The following is a 19,744-nucleotide window of genomic DNA, read 5'->3' as shown; positions in this document are numbered from 1 at the left end:
GAGGTCACAGGAGGGGGGATTATACTGCAATTGCATATCAAATCTTCCTAAATAGACCCTTTAATTAGCTCTCCTGTTCCCCCAAGTTATCCCAAAATGTCAAATACTGCCACATCTCTCCCTCATTCTCCCTTTCCCTCCCCTAAAATTCTGCAGCTGCCCTCTTGTCAAGTTTACTCTCAGTTTCTTCCTCTACACCATTTCTACGACCACTTCCACTGCCACTCCCTACTGGGAGGTACTCATTCTATCCTTACGCCTTAAAATCCTTCAATGGCTACTTATTGCCTGTACCAGGGAGTCCAAGTTCCATAATATGGTCTACCAGGCCTTGTAAGCCCCAGCGTCTCTCCTCTTCCCCACTTGAACTCTTTTGCTCTAGCCATACTGTAGAATGGTGGGGATTTCCCCTAGTCTACCATGCCCTCTTCTATCTGGGCTTTTTGCCTGAAATGCTCTTCCTCTCTCCCCCCTGGTTAACTCCCATGTAGATGTTTAGGTTAGGTCCTCAACCTAAACATCTCCAGGAAACCCTCACTGGAATCTCTATGGGTTAGTTGGTTCTCTAATGTGCTGTCCATAGTAGCTTATCCTTATCACAATTGTACACTAAATGACTGAATGAAAAGCAGCTGGAGGACAGAGATGTCATTTTATAGCATGCCCCGGGCCATATGCAGGGTCTAAATTAAAGTATGCACTCAGTGCAGAAGTTCAAAATGGCCCCCCTGCCTAGGACCTGTGGCCTTGGAAAAGAATGAAGCCAATGAGCCCTGAGCATGAAACCTGAATTTTGGCCTCATTTGTGTTCAACCTGAGCTCACATGAACAAAGTCTATCTTTGGGTTCCATAGATGGTCATAAATGCCTCCCAATAATTTAGCTGTGCTCCTTCGAGTCCAGGAAGTCTTACATTTGCCACATCCCCACATCTGGGCACAATGTTTTCTAGGCTGGGAAACCGAGCCCCTTTGGGGACTTCATGTGCAGGACTTTGCACAATAAAAGTTGATTATTATTTGCAAGCAGTCTTCCACCTAGAGTCCTATTAGGTCACTTAGCTGACTTCATCTTTCTCCCTAGGAGACAGCCGGTTGTCTTTAAAAGGACATCTTTAAAAATTGTCCTTTGAAACAACAATCAGGTAGTAGTGGTAGGACTCAGAGGGTGATGCTAATGCACGTAAGAACACCTCCAAAAGTGACTGGACTTTAGGATGTCTTTAGGCAACGTAAGCTCCTATAAGGCAGCCTACTTAGACCCAACATCTTATTTGGCCAGGGCTCTTTCCTGTCTGCCTTCTAAAGCCCAGCAGAATACAGCTAGGTTTATATAATTCAGAATACAACAGACAGTTCTGAGTTTTGTTTTATTTTGTAAATAATTTATTGTGTTTTATTCCATTTATAAAAACACACGCTAACTGCAGATTTAGTAATACAGAAAAGTATAAATAAAAATACAGGAATCATTGCCATCAAGAGATAATCCCCACAAACATTTGGAAGTTCGTTTTCTTTTGTGCTTTTTTTTTAATAAGAAGAAATAATATCTTTTATTGAGATAAAATTCACCATTTTGAGTTTTTTTAAGTGTTTAATTCAGTGACTTCCAGCACATTCTCAATGTTGTACAACCATCACCACTATCTAATTACAGAACATTTTCACCACCCCAATGAGGACCCCATACCTATCAAGCAGTCATGTTCCCATTACCCCTTTTCCCAGCTCCTGACAACTACTAATTGCTTTCAGGGTCTATGCATTTACCTATTCTGGAGAGTTCATATAAATGGAATCCTATAACACGTGCCCTTTTGTAGTTAGTTTCTTTCACATACTATGTTTTCAAGGTTCCATGTTGCAGCATGTATCAGAAAATCATTCCTATCATGGCTGAATAATATCCCTTTGTATGGATATGCCATACTTTGTCCATTCATTAGTTAACTGACATCTTGGTTGTTTCCACTTTTTGGCTCTTGTGGAAAATGCTGCTATAAACATTTGTGCATGATTTTTTCATTTTCGATTCTCCTAGGTATTTACTTTGGATTGGAATTACTTAGTCATGGTGTATAACAATCCTTTCAAAATGCTGCTAGATTCAGTTTCTTAGCATTTGTTGAGGATTTTTGCATGTTTATTTGTTTAAGGATACTGGTCTGTAGTTTTCCTTTCTTGAAATGTCTGGTATTGGGGTAATACAACAAGTTAGGAAGCATTTCCTCTTCTATATTTTTGGCAGAGTTTGAGAAAGATTGATGGTGTTCTAAGTGTTTGACAGATTCACCAGAGAAGTCATCTGACCTTGGATCTTTCTGTTGTTGAAAAATTTTTTATTACTGATTCTATCTCTGTTACAGACCTATTTAGATTTTCTAATTCTCCTTGAGTCAGTTTTGGAAGTTTGTTTTCTAAGAATTTATTCATTTCATCTAGGTTATATAATTTATTGGCATACAATTGTTCATAGTATTCTCTTATAACTCTTCTTTATTCCTACAAACAGTAGTTATGTTCCCATTTTGTTGATTTTAGTTATTTGAGTTTTCTTTTGTTCTTGGTCAGTCTAGATAAAAGTTTGTCAATTTTGGTGATCTTTTCAAAGAACTAATTTTTGTTTTTATTGATTCTATGGTTTTCCTATTTCACTTATTCCACTCCAAACTTTATTTCCTTCCTTCTACTGGCTTTGGGCTTGCTCTTCATTTTCTAGTTCATTAAGGTAGAAAGTTATGATATCACTTTGAGATCATTCATCTTTAATGTAGACATAACTATAAATTTCTCTATGAGCACTGCTTTTGCTTCATCCTTTTAGTTTTGGGATATTTAGTCTTCATTTCCATTTACCTGCAAGCATTTACTGACTTCTTCCACACATTGGTTAAGAGTATGTTTTGTTCTGTTTTAACATTTTTTATTGTGAAATATATATACAAAAAAGCAATAAATCTCAAAGTACTTGTAACAAGCAGTTACAGAACAGATTTCAAAGTTTGGTATGGGTATAGTTCCACAATTTTAGATTTTTCCTTCTAGTTGCACCAAGACACTGGAGACTAAAAGAAATTTTAATATAATGATTGAGCAGTCATAAGAGTATGTTTTTTAGCTTCCACATATTTGTGAATTTTTCTCTTATTCATTTCTAATTTCATTCCATTGTGTTCAGAGAAAATATTTTGTATAATTTTAATCTTTTAAAATTTATTCACACATTTTACGGCCTAATATTGTCCATCCAAGAGAATGTTCCACGTGCACTTGAAAAGAAAGTGTATTCTAGTGCTGGGTCTATCCTTTTTTTGTTACAAGATATATGTAAATATATCCATTCTCTGTACAGAACTGGGATGATATTGCATAAAATTATATTTCTATTTTTGTTTTATCTTTTCCTAATAGAAAATAAACATAGTTGCACTAACAATCTTCAAGTTTACAGCAATGTAAGACATCGAAAGTGAAACTTCCCACAATTCCATTCTTTACAGACATCTGGTATTAGCCAGTGTAAGAGATTCCTTCAGAATATACATTTAAATGCCTAAGTGTATATATCAAACACCATTAAAAATTTCATTTTTTATTACAATTAAATTAGCATGCCTTTAATATCCTTCAAAACACAATTTAATAATTGTGTAACATTTCCATTTTATTGAAGTGTTTAACCACATCCTTATTGTCAGGAGTTTTTTTTTAATTGTACAGAATGCAGTAACTAACTTCCTTATACATAAGCTATAACTATTTACACTCAGTAATTATGTCCAGGTGCCTACTTTTTAAATTTGTTTTGATCCTTAAAGGCTCAGAGGTGGTTTAACTAGAAATCAACTATTTTCTGATTAAATGTTTGGTGTTTATTCCCTTGCTGTTAGCTTCAATGGGCTTTGTTTTTCACAAGTTTTATTTCTTCTCTGATATTTTATTATGAAAATTTTCAAACATACAGAACGGATGAAAGAAGGGTACAATGAACAACCATTCATCCATCATCTAGGTCCTACAGTTAACATTTTGCTATATCCGCTTTATTATATATCTATCCAACCAACAATGCACGAGATTATACACTAATATTATTTTATATGAAAAAAAGACTTCCGACGCAAGAACTCACTTTATAAATATGTCGAGATTCGACGCTCCTGCAATATGGGATGTGAATGTGCAAAGGTGCCAAAGTGAGAGTCTTTCATTTGTGGACATATGTCCACGATCTCCAGGCTGCCCGAGCTTCTGAAGGGCTCAGCCCATAGCTTTGGAGTATGGCTCTGGATTCGAATCCTAAGTCCCCCAGTACAAGCCCTCAGTTTTCTCCCTTGTAATAATATAAAGATCCCTACATCCTTGGGGAGCATTAAAAGCACAAATCGTGGGAAACACTCTATGGTGACAGTTATGATTCTTTTACTCCCTGCCTACCTCCGATAAACTCCAGGTCCAAGCTATGAAATCCATCTCAGACTTACAGGCAGACCTAATAAATTGTAAAAGCCGGAAAGGGTGGCCCAGAGGGCTACTGACCTGAGAGGCCTAGGGCCGTGACAGTCCAGCTTAGCCCAGCCGTTGGGGACTCGTGCGAGCCGCTACAGGGTCAGTCTGAGGCCCCAGCTGTTTCCTTCCCTGGGGTGCCCCGTATTCAAAATAACAGCCGGCGGGGACGGCCCTGGGCGCTACAGCGTCACCTCAGTGAAGGCTCACAAAAGCAGCGCTAAAGATGGACACTGAAGCTCCAGGAGGCGTCATTCGCCCAAGTACACACCGCGGGAGACTGAACTGAGTTCGGTAACTTAAGCCAAATCTCCAGACTTCATCATTTCTGTTTCCGCCCGCGGCGACCGCCAGCTACAACAGCGGGTGCCGGCTTGCGCGCACGCGCAGTTCTCGAAATCGCGTCCCCTTTAAGAGGATTCCTTTTGCCTCCTCCGACCCCTTCGCTTCCGCTCCACGTTCCCACAATGCAGTGCGACTGAGCGCCTCCGAGTCCGCGGGGACGCTGCGGGGGTTCTGAGCTGAGGCGGCGGCGGCGGCGGCGACGTGGGCTGCGGCGGGCCCGCGGCGTCGGGAGTTTCGGATGTCGGGCTGGGCGGACGAGCGCGGAGGCGAGGGCGACGGGCGCATCTACGTGGGAAACCTTCCGACTGACGTGCGCGAGAAGGACCTGGAGGACTTGTTCTACAAGTACGGCCGCATCCGCGAGATCGAGCTCAAGAACCGGCACGGCCTCGTGCCCTTCGCCTTCGTGCGCTTCGAGGACCCCCGGTGAGACCCACATTTCGCCCGCCCGCCCGCCCGCGGCGCCCGAGGCCCCAGTCCCCCGCCTCCCCTCCCCCGCCGAGCTCTCCCCTCCCCTCCCCCCTACGGCGCAGACCCCTCATGGCGCCCCCGGGTGGGGATGAGGCTCCCGCTCACCACAGGCTTCGGGCAGGCCTTGTCTCCGTCACTTCCTTTATTATTATTGCTGTTCAACTTAAGAATACAAAAGCTAGGCCTTTAGAGGGCCCAAGCCCGCCCAAACCGGCCTCAGGGATGGTACAAATTACCACTTCCCTGTGGCCGGAGAGGCACCCTTAGAGGGGAAGCGGCCCCGCGGCTTGGAAAGCTGGGCCACTAAACGAGCCGGGGAGAGACTCGGGGAAGAGTAGACATCGCCAGTCGCGCTCCCTCTCTCCCCTTAACCCCCCCGTTCCACACACACACACACACACACCCCCCGCCAGCTAGAACTCACTGTTAGGGGGGATCCAGACTGCCAGGATGTGGATGCCTCTTGGGGATCCTAAAGAGGTCTCTGTGATGGTGCAGACTACTTCAGTGAGTCCCACGCCCCATGAAACCAGGAGCTAGTTTTTAGAAAAACGGCTCAGGGATTTGGAAAAGCTTGTAAAACAGCCTAAGGGGGTCTCCGATTTCACTCCCCTTCTCTAATAAGGGAGACTGAGCTAGATGCTAAATGGCTGGCTCCTGGGAAGCTCTCAATCCCTAAACTGGCTCAAAGGGGTCTTTGTGATTGCCAGCATTGTCGGCCCTCGGGCCGGAAAAGACCCAGGAACTTTCAAAACTGCGGTTAGTGATTCTTAGAAGCTACTCTGCTGTATTGGCCTCTGCCACTCGGTGTAAAAGGGAACAGGCCTCTTGTTTTCCGGCATTGTTTCAGGGAAAAACTTAAGTAGTCTGCACCCGGCGGGCCTCACTAGTAGTAATGTCTGTAATCGGGTGTCGTGCCTGCCGGTTGTGATGAAAGTTGGAAGTTTTGGACTTGGAGAGCACGTGGGAGGGAAGGTAGGACGCAATCCTGAGCTGAGGATTGACAGTTCATTTTTAGTGTCTTGGCTTTTGCCTGAGAAATGGAACTAGGTATTGTTTACATCTAAACTGTAGAAAGTTACACCAGTGTATTTTTTGAACAGTTGCTATATGTCAAGTACCATCCTGTATATTATTTAGCCTTTTCAACACAAGAGAGATAGGTACTGCTGATTAACCACACTTTATAGATAAGGCAGAAGGGATCCAAATATTCTAGACTAATAAGGGATCAAGGTAGGATTTGAACCTAGCTGTTCTGTCCTTAGAATACAAACTTACTGTATGGTATTCTGCATTGTCTATAATTCCCTCATTCTGTTCATATTAGAAAAGCTAACTTTTGATATTGTTAGGTGCCAAGTTTCAAGCAAAGCACTATGCACATAGTTTCTTATTTAATCCTTACAGTAACAGTAACCCTGTAAGATAGACTTACTACTAAGATTTAGAGATGTAAAAATCTACACAGAGACAGCTACTAGTAAGTAACAGAAGAATGACTGAATGCAAATTAGTTTGTATTCAGTCAGCTCTTAAACCTTAGCAGTTCTACCTCTCCCCCAGTGCATTATAAATATAGCCAGGGTTGCACTGGATGTGGTCCTTGTTGCTGTTAGTCTTGTGACTAGAATCTTGATAAGGGATTATGTTTCTGTGACACTGAATGATGTCCTCATTAGCAGATCCTCGGCTCTGCTTGTCCACCTAAGCCCTGAGTTCATTCATTACCCCCATTCAGTATTGGAGAATCAACTTGGCATTCCTAACTCTCTAATCCTTAGAGAGACTTAAAGTAACTTTATTATTTATCTCCTTAGGTGAAATTGTGCCCAGAGAATGTTTTGGTTATTTTTGTTTTTAATTTTTATTTTAAAATAACTTATAGGAAAATTGCAAAAATAATTTTAAAAGCAATACGTAGAAGAACTCAGTATACCTCCTCACCCAGACCAGAGTGATTTTGATAGTTTTCTTTCTCCCATCATGTAGAAGAAGTATACTTGGGAGTACCATATTTTATACAGAACACTCATTTGCATACCTATCTTTTGAGCCTTTTAAACATTTTTTGTAAAAAATATATAACATAAAATTTGCTGTTTTAAAAAGTTAAATAGGAACAATTTACTTTCTTTTTAAATGAGATTTTTCTTTCTGTAGACTTTATGATACTAGCTAGGCCTTGTGAGAGAATATTCTTGTTAAGTTTTTATTTCATAATAATAATCTTAACTCTGCAATCCACATAGACTTGGAAGGGGAAGATAATGTAGAACCCTAAGAACTGCAGTGAGAACACAATGATAGGATACTGAGGCAGACCAGAGGAGGTGGAACACTCATTGAGCTACAGAAGGAATGGTCTGGTGGTTAAGACAGAACACAAATCAAATTTACTAGATTTGTCCACAGTCAGCAGTAGTGATCTTCTCGCTGGTCTTGCCATTCCTGGATCCAAAGCCCTCTGTAGCTTCCACAATATTCATGCCCTCTTTCACCTTGCCAAAAACCATATGCTTGCCGTCCAACCACCCAGTTTTAGCAGTGCAGATGAAAAACTGGGAACCATTTGCATTGGGTCCAGCACTGGCCATGGACAAGATGCCAGAACCCATATGCTTCAGGATGACTTGTCCCCATAGATGGACTTGCCACCAGTGCCATTATGGCATGTGAAGTTACCACCCTACGACATAAGCCCAGGAATAATTCTGTGAAAGCAGGAACCATTGAAACCAAATCCTTTCTCCCAAGTGCTCAGAGCACGAAAATTTTCTGCTTTCTTTGGAATTTGTCTGCAGACTGCTCAAAGGAGACATGGCCCAAGGGCTTGCCATCCATGGTGGTGCCAAAGAACATGGTGGGGTTGACCATGGCTTCCAGCAGCCATGTCTGCAAGGCCTTGTGGGAGAATATTAAGGGGCTAGTGTATGGTGTGCATCTTGAGAAACTACACTAAGGGTAGAAAAACACTGATTTATTTATTGGTGAAATCTATTAACTGTTTTTTTTCTGAATTAGCTTTTTTATACATAACCTATGTACCCTTTTTGTATCGTATCATACCTAAAAAGCCCTGTGACAGTTGTAAACTTTTAATTCTAGTATTGTGAAAGGTCTTCAGACCAGAGAAATAACACATCAAGGTGCTGGTTTTTTGTTAGATTCTGTGTTACACTTTTTGCTCAGTCCGCTCTCTGAGAAATCACCCAGCCTCCTGATGAGCAGTAACTTCAAACTTTTCTTTGTAGAGATGCTGAGGATGCAGTTTATGGAAGGAATGGTTATGATTACGGCCAGTGTCGGCTTCGTGTGGAGTTCCCCAGGACTTACGGAGGTCGGGGTGGGTGGCCCCGTGGTGGGAGGAACGGACCTCCTACAAGAAGATCTGATTTCCGAGTTCTTGTTTCAGGTATGTTCTTTTCAAACTGAGATGATGTATGTAAAGCATTTGAGCAGAGTCTGGTCTCCAAGAAATGTTTAGCTTTTATTCTTCGGTGTATAGAATAAGTAGGGCTCTGTTTCCAATAGACTACACAATAAGTGAAAGTCTGAAGACTTGCCCTGTCTTACCATTGATGCAGGTATCCTGCAAATGAAGTCCTCCTGGTAGTGCAGCCTTGATAGAACATACACATGCTATAAGGAATTTTCTAGTGGTAAGAAGAGAAGACCATGGTAAAACCCCTTCACTTGGAATTCTAAAGACTTTTTCTTTTGGAATGTACCTTGGCATTCAACTTGCTAGAAAGACATTTCAGGAGCCAGATTTGAACAGTCTTGGATCCTGGAAAAGGCCAGATTTTGTGGTTTTGGTAAAATTAAAGAAAAAAGCCAACTTGGAGTCTTCGGGATTGCATTGCAAAGTATAGAATGAAATACCTGGTGTTCACGAGTGATGAAATACTAAGTTCAGCAGTTTATGCATCTTTTCAGAATATCAGCACTTGGTAGAGGCCTATATGTCACAGGGTGAGTTTTTAGGACCTTGATAGAGTGAACTGTATTGAGCTGGCTCCTTTTTGATGTGAATGTCACTCTTAAAAAACCAATCACAGTAAATTTCCCATGGTGCTGAAGAGTTGTAACTCTTAGTATCTGCCTATTTTGTGTCCCTTTGTAATTTTTTTAACTCCAGAACTCTATTCCCTCCTTCAGGATGTCATACATATTTTTTTCTCTCTCCATGCTGCTCTGAAATCCTGCTTAGAAATCTATTAGGAAATGGCTGCAGACCTGAGCTGTAAGCGGTAAACACAGCCTTTGAGAGCAGGAGCACATTTCCCTTTCATGATAACAGGTAGGGTTGTATGACTCCCAACTAGTTTTAGCTTCTGAGTCTTACCTTTCCCCTCACTGTTTGAAGAATGTTGGTGATCTTTTAACAGGTATTTTGTCTAGTTTATCAGTCATTCATAGAGACAAACTAATTTTTTAAAATTTTTGTTGTTATTGTGTCGAAACCTTCAACTATACTTTGGTTATTTAATTGACTGGTTTCAAAATTCCTATGTGCTGGGAACCTGGTCAGGCAAGAAATAAATAGTATTGATAAATTTCATATGAAATCTATTGGGACTCAGTCTTAGAGGTTTTGTATTAAGCCTGAAAAACAGAAAGAGAGGCTATGAATTCTCAGAGATACTGAAGGTATTATGGAATAGACTTACTGTTGTTTTTTGGAAAGGTTTGGTCTCCAGGAGATTAGCTTAGGACCAGCTTCTCAAGGTTATTACCACACGTTTCTTGTATTCTTCTCTGATTTCATGTTTCTTAATAAGATTTTTTATTTGGGGACCCTCAGGCTTTAAAAGTAGTGATATTGACAGAGAAGGGGTTCTAGGCATTACTGGTTCTTGACGCGGCAGTAAACCTGGTTGAAGTGTGGGGCCTCCTCTCATATTATCTCTGTGCCTAGGACTTCCTCCATCAGGCAGCTGGCAGGACCTGAAGGATCACATGCGAGAGGCTGGGGATGTCTGTTACGCGGATGTGCAGAAGGATGGAATGGGGATGGTTGAATATCTTAGAAAAGAAGATATGGAATATGCCCTGCGTAAACTGGATGACACCAAATTCCGCTCTCATGAGGTGCGTTCATACCTTCTCTGAGGAGCTTATTGTACTGGGCCGCTCCATCTGAATCTGTCTTAGTAGGACTAGCAACAGGCCATGCATTTGCGTTATAATGTCTTACAGTACCATTAAAGATCTGTCTTAAGTGGACAAAGTCAAAAGCGCTGCAGGATCATAGCAGAGAGAAGTCTGTAGTCATAGTAATAGTAACCCTGAGGAATACAGTTGCAGTCTGACCTGATGTGAGCTGTTTTGTGATACTGCCTCTTTCACAACTGGCTTAATCTACAGTGTCCCTCTGTAAATCTAACCTTTATGGCTGCCCCTCCTCTGGGTCCTATGGGTCAACCTCATCATCTCAAGCCTTTCTAGCTTTCTGTCAGGGTTTCATTTTTCCTTTCCCAAAGTAGTGCAGGATACTCTTGAAACTTGAGGCAAGTTTCTTATGGTTGATCATTTCATGAGCTTAATTCTCGATGTTCTTCCTTTCAGAAAGGTGCTGCCTTGGTTCTCAATCTGATTTAAGTGATGAGTATCACTATCTCTTAATACCTTTGACTAGAGACCAGACCACCAATAGGACATTCATTTTTCTGGTTATCTTGTCCTGGAGTTTAGGGATGTCTCTGGGAATATGAATTTCTGGGCTCGTTGACTTTTCTTAGAATTCATAGTTCCCCAATTTTAAGGCCTGGGGTTTTTGCATGGCTTAATTATGCCCTTGCTCAAACAGTCCTCCAGGACTTGAGTTTAAAGCAGACACAGAACAGTATCTGGGTCTGTTATACTGCAAAGCAGGGCCTCAGAAAAGGTAAATCTTATTATTGAGTTTACCTCCAGAAAAAGCATCTGGCTTTCACCTTAAAGTGAAAAGCAACTAGCTGAGGACAGCCGGTCTAGAGACAAGACAACCTGGACATGGCTCTTCTGCTTATTGATTTATTAGTCAAGCTACTCACTGAACTCCAGGTCTTTCGTATGCGAAATGATCACAATAGTACCATCCCCCAAGGCTTGCCATGAGGTTAAACTATGAAGATAACTAGAACATCTCGCCCAGGTCGTGATACATGGGAGGTGTTTTTAGTTCTTTGCCAGTCCAAAGATACGTATATGGGCTAGCATAAATGACTTATGAAATCCTTTCCAGTTTTTAGATTCTGGAGGTAAATGGCAGTGATTTGGATGTTACTAACAATAATAGCTAATATTTGAGTATTTATTACATACCAGGTTGCCCCTTGTCACCTTGGACAAATGTTGTAACTTTCAAGTCTCAGTTTCCCTCATTGTAGAAATAGGCTAGTACCTACCTCAAAGCATTATTATGAGGAATTAACAAGGTAGTACATGTAAAGCACCATGCCAGGTACATGTTAAGTATTCAATAAGTATTATTGTTAGGCAGCCATGTTATTTACTTCTGGCTCTTACTTTTTCCTTCCATTTGTTTGAATTTCAGGGTGAAACTTCCTACATCCGAGTTTATCCAGAGAGAAGCACCAGCTATGGCTACTCACGATCTCGATCTGGGTCAAGGGGCCGTGACTCTCCATACCAAAGCAGGGGTTCCCCACACTACTTCTCCCCTTTCAGGCCCTACTGAGACAGTGATGGGAATTTTTTTCTTTATTTTTTAGTGTGAACTGAGCTGCTTTGTGCTCAGAGTCTACATTCCAGATTGATAATTTAGTGTCTTAGGAAATTTTTTTAATTTTTTTTTTTTAAAGAAAAAAAACCTACATAATTTCTACCAGGGCCATAGCAGCAGTGAAACATTTTAAACTGCTGAAATTCTGGTTTTGGTTCAGAAACAAGTTGTATATTTTTCACCCCTGATTATGGGAAAAAATCAGTGCTGTCTGTGTCTTTGTGGGTTGCTCTGCTATGGAGGTTAGCAGATACTGTGACTGAGTCGGCCCATTCTGTTTAGAAATATATTTTAAACGTTTAGTAACTGACATGCGTGGTTGTCCTTGATTAACTTCACAGATTTCACCAAATAGGTACATTGATATTAAAAGACAATGGAGTTATTATAGAAACATGTACCCAACTAGTATGGAGCAGGAGTGGATAACTTTATTCAGGGATAAAGGTAGTTGGTCTGATGGTGGTTTGAGATCTTCAATCCCAAGGGCAGTTTCAAGGTTCTCTTACAATTCAAGGCCAAGTTTATAAATTAAGCTGACTTTAAGGCAGCACAACAGATAGAGGAAGGGAATGGGAAGAAAATAGTCTTTTTTGATGGGCAGCTGCACAAACATTGGAAAATTCTTAGCCAAAACCAACTCTGGCAGTTTGGTTAGAAAAATGTAAATTCTGTTATCACAAAATGCAGCTTGATAGTCTTTTAGGGTAAACTCAGAGGAGAGATGATCAAACAGTAGGCCAAATAACTGTCCATAGATTATAGTCTTTCATAGCAAATAGGTCTATAAGTGAATACTTCCCATTTCCTGGGAAGCTGACAGTGCCCTTTATTTCCATTCACACCAGAAACTCATTGCCTTGCTCTGGCCTGGTCTTTCCCAATTTTGTCTTCAGGAGAGTCAGTTACTAAAAATTGTGCACCAGTTGTGCACTGGATACTCCCAAGAATAGTTACTCAGCCTTGTGGGGAGGACTCTTGTTCATCCAACTTTGGCAAAGAGATATTACCTGTTTGAAAACAACAAAAAAAGAATGTTATAGCCAAGGCTGCTGCCCATCAATGTTAGTGATGAAAAGTAAGCATTTAAAATCAGTATAGCCTCCATCCCATTTTTAAAATAAGTATCTGAAAGAACCACAAATGGTTGTAAGTAAAGCCAAACTGCTTTGCACTCTTTTCAGTAAGAGCGAGAAATAGGCTAATAAGCCATATATAGAGAAGAAAAGACTATGACCATGAACTGAATTTGTACTAAGAAGCAAGATTCTCTGAGAAAGTTTTATATGATCAGTGTATATGTCTGCAGAAGCAGCCACAACTATCAGGCTCTGAGATGGGAAGATCAAGTCTTGTTTCTCTCCACCATTCACTGAGATGGTTTAGACAATCAGGCACAATTAGATCACAGACTCTAGCTTTTCTCCCCACCCTTGCTGCAATTGGAGCTTTCCTTTAACTGGCTCTTCAAGAAAGAGGTAACCTCTGAGGCTAAGCAGAGCTAAAGTTTTTATTTGGAGGTGATTTCTGTACTGGAAGAGGGCATTTTACTTAAGCACTGTGGCTAATACCAATCCCAAATATCCAGAGAGGTACATCAACTTTGAGTTCCCACCCATCTGCAGAGTTGACAAAAACAGTTCAGCCCAATCTAAGGTGGTAGATTTTACATTTCACCCAGAGGAGTTAAAAGCAATTTAAAATACAGTGAGATTAAAGATGAAAATCTCATTACCAGGGCTTCTCACAAGCTATGTGTGGCATGTAAGTATGTTTTACTTGGCTGGCATAATATTTTTAATTTTTGAATTAGCTGTCAATACTTAGAATTTGGGAAACATACAAATGCCAGAGATATCCCGAACCTCACAATCTTGCCTAATACTGAATAAGCACCAGTGAATGCCAGCTGCCCTTTTAGGCAGAGATTGCGCTCCAAGCCATGATACCTCTCCTCTCCTCTCTCCACCCCAAGCCCCACTCTGTTCATTTCTGTTCCCTACTGGCCCCTTGAGATGGATGTGACTTCTTGGGCTATACTACCTTAATACCACAATCTATATGTACTTTATACTTTTCAAAGGTCTTTCACTTCACTCACTAATCAGCAGTACTGCCTTCATTCCTTAGTTCACTGACTGTAAAGCCACTCTGGGCAACACATACCTGGGGGGGCCACAAAATACTCTTCCACAACCCGACGGGAATTTTGTAGTAGTTCTTCAGCACAGTTGCCTTCTATCACATTATCAGCTCTCAGGTATAGGCATCTACAAAGCCCAGAAGCTCAAGGTTAGCAGTCTCAGGGCTTCTCATGCATGGTAGGAAAAGATAAAAAATGAGAACAAGGGAGCAGCATATTCTTGAGTTGTGGTTACTTCTCAAAGGCAGAGGAAAGATGAGCAAACCATAGGCCAAATAACTATTTACAGTTTATATATTCTCCCAACAACCCTGAGGTAAGTGGTGCTTATTCCTCAGGATTGGTAATGTTTAACAAGTATTTATTAAATGCTTACTATGGGTGAGTTTCTTTGATGGAGATAAAACTGTGTTAAATCTAACAAAAGGTAAGGAAAGCCTGCCAAGAGAATACATAGGAGCCTGGGTGGGCTGGGGGTAAGGAGCAGGGAGCAGGTGTTCAGAATCGGTAATGCCACTGCTGACTGCTGAAGAACAGGCAAGAAATAGCTGGTGTGGGGGGGCAGGAAATGAACTTTGACAGGAGCAGCAACATGATGCCAAGGCAAGAGAGGCCTGCACATTCACAGGTCAGGCAGTGCACGTGCACAAGTGAAGCAGGTCTATGGCATGACCTCAGGAAAAGGCTAGAAATCTAAGTAGGGCTGGAGGAAGGAAATTGCTCAAGAATGATTTGCTTATTTCATAAATTAAAAAAACGGGATCTGAGCCCAGGTTTTGTATCCCTAAAATGAATTCTTTTTTAATCACACCATAGCCACTTTCGTAGATAAAAAAAAGTGCCTACCCTTGAGCAAAATGTGCCACAAAAATAGCCCACAAATCTCACTATTTTCTGAGCTTAGTGGCTTCACCAGATGACAAACTGGTAAAACCAAACAGGAACTTGGACATGAGCTTCATTATTGTTTTAGGGTTTAAAAATGCATGATAAGAGGTATGAGCCTGCTCCCAGATACATGGGTTAAAAAAACAAGTGGTCTGCTAATAGCAGTGCAGCCAAACTGTGCTTTGCCAGGACATAGCCTGATGGGGTGTGACTCACGTGACAAAGGGACAAAGATGTGACATGAATATTACGGGCAAAAGTTGCATATGACAGCTAAGTTGTGATCGTAAGATTTTTTTTAAGGAAAAAACTAGTAATTATATTTCTTGTGCTTTGCCAATATCTTAACTGTGTGGCCTTAAACTACAAAAAAGAAAATAAAATTTGTCTATATTTGCACCATTCGAAGGTAACAACTGGGCTCTCTGGAATTTGTATTAATATTGGGTAGTATAACAAGAAGGCTGAGTTTGGGCTCCTGGGTCACATCTGAATTTAAATCCCAGTGTCATTCACAGTATGGGTGCAAAGTTATTTATCCTTTCCATGTTTCAGTTTCTTAACCTATAGAATGCGTAGTAGGGTTGTTGGGAAAATTAAATGAAATGATCCTGCAAAATAAGATCTGATAATGCTGGGCCTGCATTTTCACGGTACTAGGAGATGGATGCTAAGTAGCAGGTGCCCCTTTCAGAAAGAGTGCGCCCTGGGTACACTGCAGATCCCACCATCACTCAGTATGTACATAGGTACTTGCCTCAAATCTGTTCTAATTACATGTAACCTACCTAGCCCCTAGAGATTAGAGTTGCTAATTGTTACAGGGCATTGGGAGATTTTGACAAAATAAAACTACTACCATCAATAGATGGTTAAAAGCTACTGCTTCCCAATGGTAGATTTAATAGCAGCTGACGTTCATTATCATTCCGTAATCAGGTTTCCCATGTAAATGAGATCACAGGAAAAATTCACGCCTTTGAATTCCACACATTTTCACTTCACTATTATTTATGATGGAGTTATTTCTAGAATAGATCCACATCTCTATTTTCTTAATCACAGTATAGTGAAATGATAACTCAGGTTTCTGTGATGGTGGTGCTCTAAGCAGCCCTCTTACCTAGCAAGTCACTTTTCCGGATCTCAGAATCATTTATAAAACACCAGAACAGGACTAGATGAGTGCTTCAGTTGCCTGCCAATTACTGATTCACTGATTTGTATCTACCTCCCACCCTATCTTTCTTAATCTGGGTTTCAGAAGAGAATTTAGCCCAAATATCCTAAGAAATCACTTTTTAAAGTAAACTCTCCTACGCATCTGGGCTAGTATTATTTGGGTTATTGTGATTGGGAAAATAGAAAAGAAAGTTCTTCAAGTCCATGTGTTCTGGTTCAAATGAGGAATGCTGGTTGAGAAAGGCTTTTACTGTGAACTAGAAATCCCTACTCTCTAAAACTCACACTTAAGCCAGTAAATGGAAAATGTAAAAGTACATGGACAGTGCTGCAGCAGCACAGAGAAAGAAGTGACTACATGTGTTGCTGTTGGCCTTTGGACTGACTGATGAGACAATTAAACCACTACTATTGTTTCTTTGTCACATCTTAAAAATGAATTATTACATGTACCTTTGCAGGTTTGTATAGAAATGTTTGTATTTGATTATATGAGCTTGGATAAAATATACATTGATATAGACCTCATTGTTAACATGGATTATTTGGAAGAGATTATATATGGGGGGTGGAAGAAGCAGAAGATGGAGAGAGGGAAGACATGCTGAACAAGAAAAGAAGAAAAAAAAAGACTGCACCAAAGTTTCAAACGTGTGCGATATAGTCACATTCATGCAATTTTTATAAAATTATATTCATGGGTACAAATGTAAAAAGGAAATTTTAAATGTGAAAGCAAGATTTTTTTTTTAAAGAAAGAAAGCCTTCTGAGTTCAGGGTATAATTTGAAAACCTTGTAAGGTGAATTCCTACCATGAACTTCTTTTTTTGTCCTTGTGTTTTCCTCTTTCATTATAAACCAAGACCCTTAGCCAAAGTGATAATGTAAAAATTCTGTTGATTTCTGGTTATCATCATTTTTCTCAAGCAAGGAGAATTACATTCATCAGTATGCCCCAAAATTTTCTACAGAGGTGTCTTTTGCAGGGAGCAATAAATTTGTATTTTGCATTCTGCTCTCTAATGATCTATGTTTATGATAATATAAAAATATTTAAATTACTCAGTAAAAACTGAATTATTAATACAAACTGGATCACGAATTTATGGAAAGAGTGTGAATCATTGAATGTGGGGTTGTGCTTCTTGTCACCAGACCCAAATCCTTTTTTTCCTCAGTTTTTTCCTAAGTAATAATTGCAATTCTTTATAGTTAACTGCTAGATAACTTGGGGGAGATTCTGACTCCTTTTTGTGCTTTTATTCCCTCCTTTCCCAAAGAAATTAAGAACACTCAACATTTACTAGTGTCTCCTCAATACCATAAAACATGATGAGCAAAAAAAGATTTGGTTCCTGGAATGTGATCAAGTAGGGCAAAAAGGTGGGTAAGAAATCAAATATTACTCAGATGTATAAGTACATGTAAAACTACAATCATATTGAATGCTATGAGAGCTACAGTGTCCTGAAAGGAAACCTGATTCAGTATGAAACAACAAAGACTTCTTTGAGGAAGTAATAGCTGAGATCTGAAGAAGTGAAATTAAGTAGGCGAAAGCAACAAGGTGGAGTTAAGTCCAGAATTTTAGGCAGGAAAGGACTTGAGGTAATCCTGAGGTTGTAGCCAGGATTAGGGTAGGTGTTGCCCTGCAGGTTATGGTGAGACTTTCATCTTTACCCTAAAAAAACACAGAGAAAACTGAAGGACTTTGAAAGGGGAAAGACAGCAGTTTCGTTTGAAAGGCGGTACAACGTTCAGTAAATTGGTTAACTTTTTAAGACCTGTGCCTCAGGTGGCAAAGTGGAGAATTGAAGGACTCAGTTTTTTGTGGGTTTTTTTTTTCATTCTCTTTAAGATAAACAACAAAAAATACCTTAATGTAATACCAGAATATATTAGATTGCACATAAAGGGTCAATGATATACAATGCTCTGTACTTTGCCTTTTTCATTCATTATATGTTGATCTCTCCATATCAGCATGTATTTTTAACAACTGCCTAATATTCAATTGTATGATAATGAATTTACCCATGAAGAAATTTATGATTCAGTTAGCCAGAAACTTAGGTTGTTTCTGGGTTTCATTTTGAGGGTTTTTGTTTTGTATTATAATAATTTTGCAATTGACACCTTTGTGTGTTCATCTTGATGCCTTTCACAAATATTCCAAAGGGCACTGTTGAATTAGAGAATATTGTACATTCACAATTCTGAGACAGGAAAACAGCAGTAAACAAATCTGAGGAGCTCACATTCTAGTGGAAGAGAGATAACAAAGTAACCAGAAAAATAACAGGAGAAAAATCAGGATAAAGAGTTAGTGATGGTTCTGTAAACCCACAATTTCTCTAATTAAGAAAAACAAAAATATAAAAGAGTTAGTGACTGGAACGGGAGAGGGGATTTGGGGTAGCCAGGAGAGGCCTCTGAGGTTATAAACTGAGACTTGAATGCCAAGAAGGAGACAGCCATGCAAAGATTTGAGGGACAATCTGTTCAAGAAAAAGGTAACAGCAAGTCTGCACTGATCCTAGAGAAAAGAAGTGAAATTGGCAGGTTGGAGAAGTGTCACTGGGGGCTCCTGAGCGAAAAACAACAGTTTGTCCAAGTGGTAGTTAGAGATTCTGTTAGGTAGGGTATTGGAGACCAGGATTAACAGCTTGGATTTTGAATCTAGTTACACCGGGAGAACGCAGGGATTTTTGTTTTAATTTTTAAATAGTATCGTGTTAACATATAAAACTTGTCAGTTTAACCACTGTTAAGGGTACAATTAAATGGTCTTAATTATATTCACTGTAATTGAATGCAACCATCACATTTGTTACCAAAACTTTTACTACCCCAAACAGAAAGAAACTGTACCACTGAGAATTTTAAGGGGAGTAACAAGGTCCTTGATGAACAAAAGGAAAATTAAAAGTATTTATGTATGGGGTAATCGTCGGCAAGTTCCTGAATCTGGCTAAGACTCTTTTCCCCTCCGAGAAGAGGGAACACTATTCGCCACCACCGTAATGGGCTCCACGCTGGGGCCAGAGTCGAGGCTTCGGGGACGGTCGCCAGGTATTTACCTGTCCTCTAGTACCGACTCCATGGGCTCCACTCCGTCAGTGTCAACGGCATGGAGCCGGTCGGCAAAGGCGATGGCTTTCTCCAGCCGCGTCACAGCCTCCCGGCTGCCGAAGTCCACAAGCGCCAGACGTTCCAGGTGCTCGATCACCTCGGCTGATACTCGGCCACATCCCTGGGGCTTGAGGCGGGGAGCGTGGGTCTCCGGCGGGGCCTGCTCCGCCTGCCGTCCCGCTTCCCCATCTGCCTTGATGCCCCCTGCCCTGACCTGAGGACCTGCCTTACAGGTGAAGCCCCGGAGCCCGCTCAGCGGGACTCTACGCCACAGCTGCCCGGCCCACGCCCACATTTCCTTCGTTCTGCGTCCGCGTGGCGCGCAGTTAGGTAACCACGAGCGA

At 40.8% G+C, this 19,744-nt stretch overlaps 3 protein-coding genes and 1 pseudogene across 3 annotated transcripts in view; 1 reads left to right on the top strand and 3 right to left on the bottom strand.

Annotated features, from left to right (window-relative positions):
- Positions 1-4,884, bottom strand: part of DYNLL1 (dynein light chain LC8-type 1) — a 34,739-nt gene extending 29,855 nt beyond the window's left edge. The window contains exon 1 of the mRNA XM_077160032.1: positions 4,542-4,884. The gene's annotated coding sequence lies outside the window, so the exon portion shown is untranslated. The remainder of the gene's footprint in view (positions 1-4,541) is intronic.
- Positions 4,885-4,985: 101 nt separating this feature from the next.
- SRSF9 (serine and arginine rich splicing factor 9) lies at positions 4,986-12,361 on the top strand. Its single transcript, XM_077160026.1, has 4 exons — positions 4,986-5,279; positions 8,579-8,739; positions 10,246-10,418; positions 11,866-12,361. The coding sequence occupies exons 1-4, from the start codon at positions 5,092-5,094 to the stop codon at positions 12,007-12,009; spliced, it is 666 nt and encodes a 221-aa protein (XP_077016141.1). The 5' UTR covers positions 4,986-5,091; the 3' UTR covers positions 12,010-12,361.
- On the bottom strand, positions 7,695-8,201 carry LOC143683733 (peptidyl-prolyl cis-trans isomerase A pseudogene; annotated as a pseudogene).
- Positions 12,362-12,463: 102 nt separating the features above from the next.
- Positions 12,464-19,732, bottom strand: GATC (glutamyl-tRNA amidotransferase subunit C). The gene is made up of 3 exons (XM_077160028.1): positions 19,349-19,732; positions 14,221-14,324; positions 12,464-13,064 (listed from the first exon to the last, which is right to left on the bottom strand). The coding sequence occupies exons 1-3, from the start codon at positions 19,693-19,695 to the stop codon at positions 13,012-13,014; spliced, it is 504 nt and encodes a 167-aa protein (XP_077016143.1). The 5' UTR covers positions 19,696-19,732; the 3' UTR covers positions 12,464-13,011.
- Positions 19,733-19,744: the final 12 nt, after the last annotated feature.

The sequence above is a fragment of the Tamandua tetradactyla genome, chromosome 5 (genome assembly GCF_023851605.1).
Source record: "Tamandua tetradactyla isolate mTamTet1 chromosome 5, mTamTet1.pri, whole genome shotgun sequence".
NCBI lineage: Eukaryota > Metazoa > Chordata > Mammalia > Pilosa > Myrmecophagidae > Tamandua > Tamandua tetradactyla.
Note: the sequence above shows the minus strand (reverse complement) of the source record. Positions and strands in the feature narration are given on the sequence as shown.

What these genes read in the sequence shown, in the direction of transcription:
- SRSF9 (XM_077160026.1), top strand. Translation starts at nt 5,092, where the DNA reads ATGTCGGGCTGGGCGGACGAGCGCGGAGGCGAGGGCGACGGGCGCATC. An exon ending in GTGCGCTTCGAGGACCCCCG is followed by an intron (nt 5,280 to 8,578) that starts GTGAGACCCACA and finishes TTTTCTTTGTAG; the next exon opens with AGATGCTGAGGATGCAGTTT. An exon ending in CCAAATTCCGCTCTCATGAG is followed by an intron (nt 10,419 to 11,865) that starts GTGCGTTCATAC and finishes TTTGAATTTCAG; the next exon opens with GGTGAAACTTCCTACATCCG.
- GATC (XM_077160028.1), bottom strand. Translation starts at nt 19,695, where the DNA reads ATGTGGGCGTGGGCCGGGCAGCTGTGGCGTAGAGTCCCGCTGAGCGGG. An exon ending in GAGTCGGTACTAGAGGACAG is followed by an intron (nt 14,325 to 19,348) that starts GTAAATACCTGG and finishes TGGGCTTTGTAG; the next exon opens with ATGCCTATACCTGAGAGCTG. An exon ending in GTATTTTGTGGCCCCCCCAG is followed by an intron (nt 13,065 to 14,220) that starts GTATGTGTTGCC and finishes GTTTTCAAACAG; the next exon opens with GTAATATCTCTTTGCCAAAG.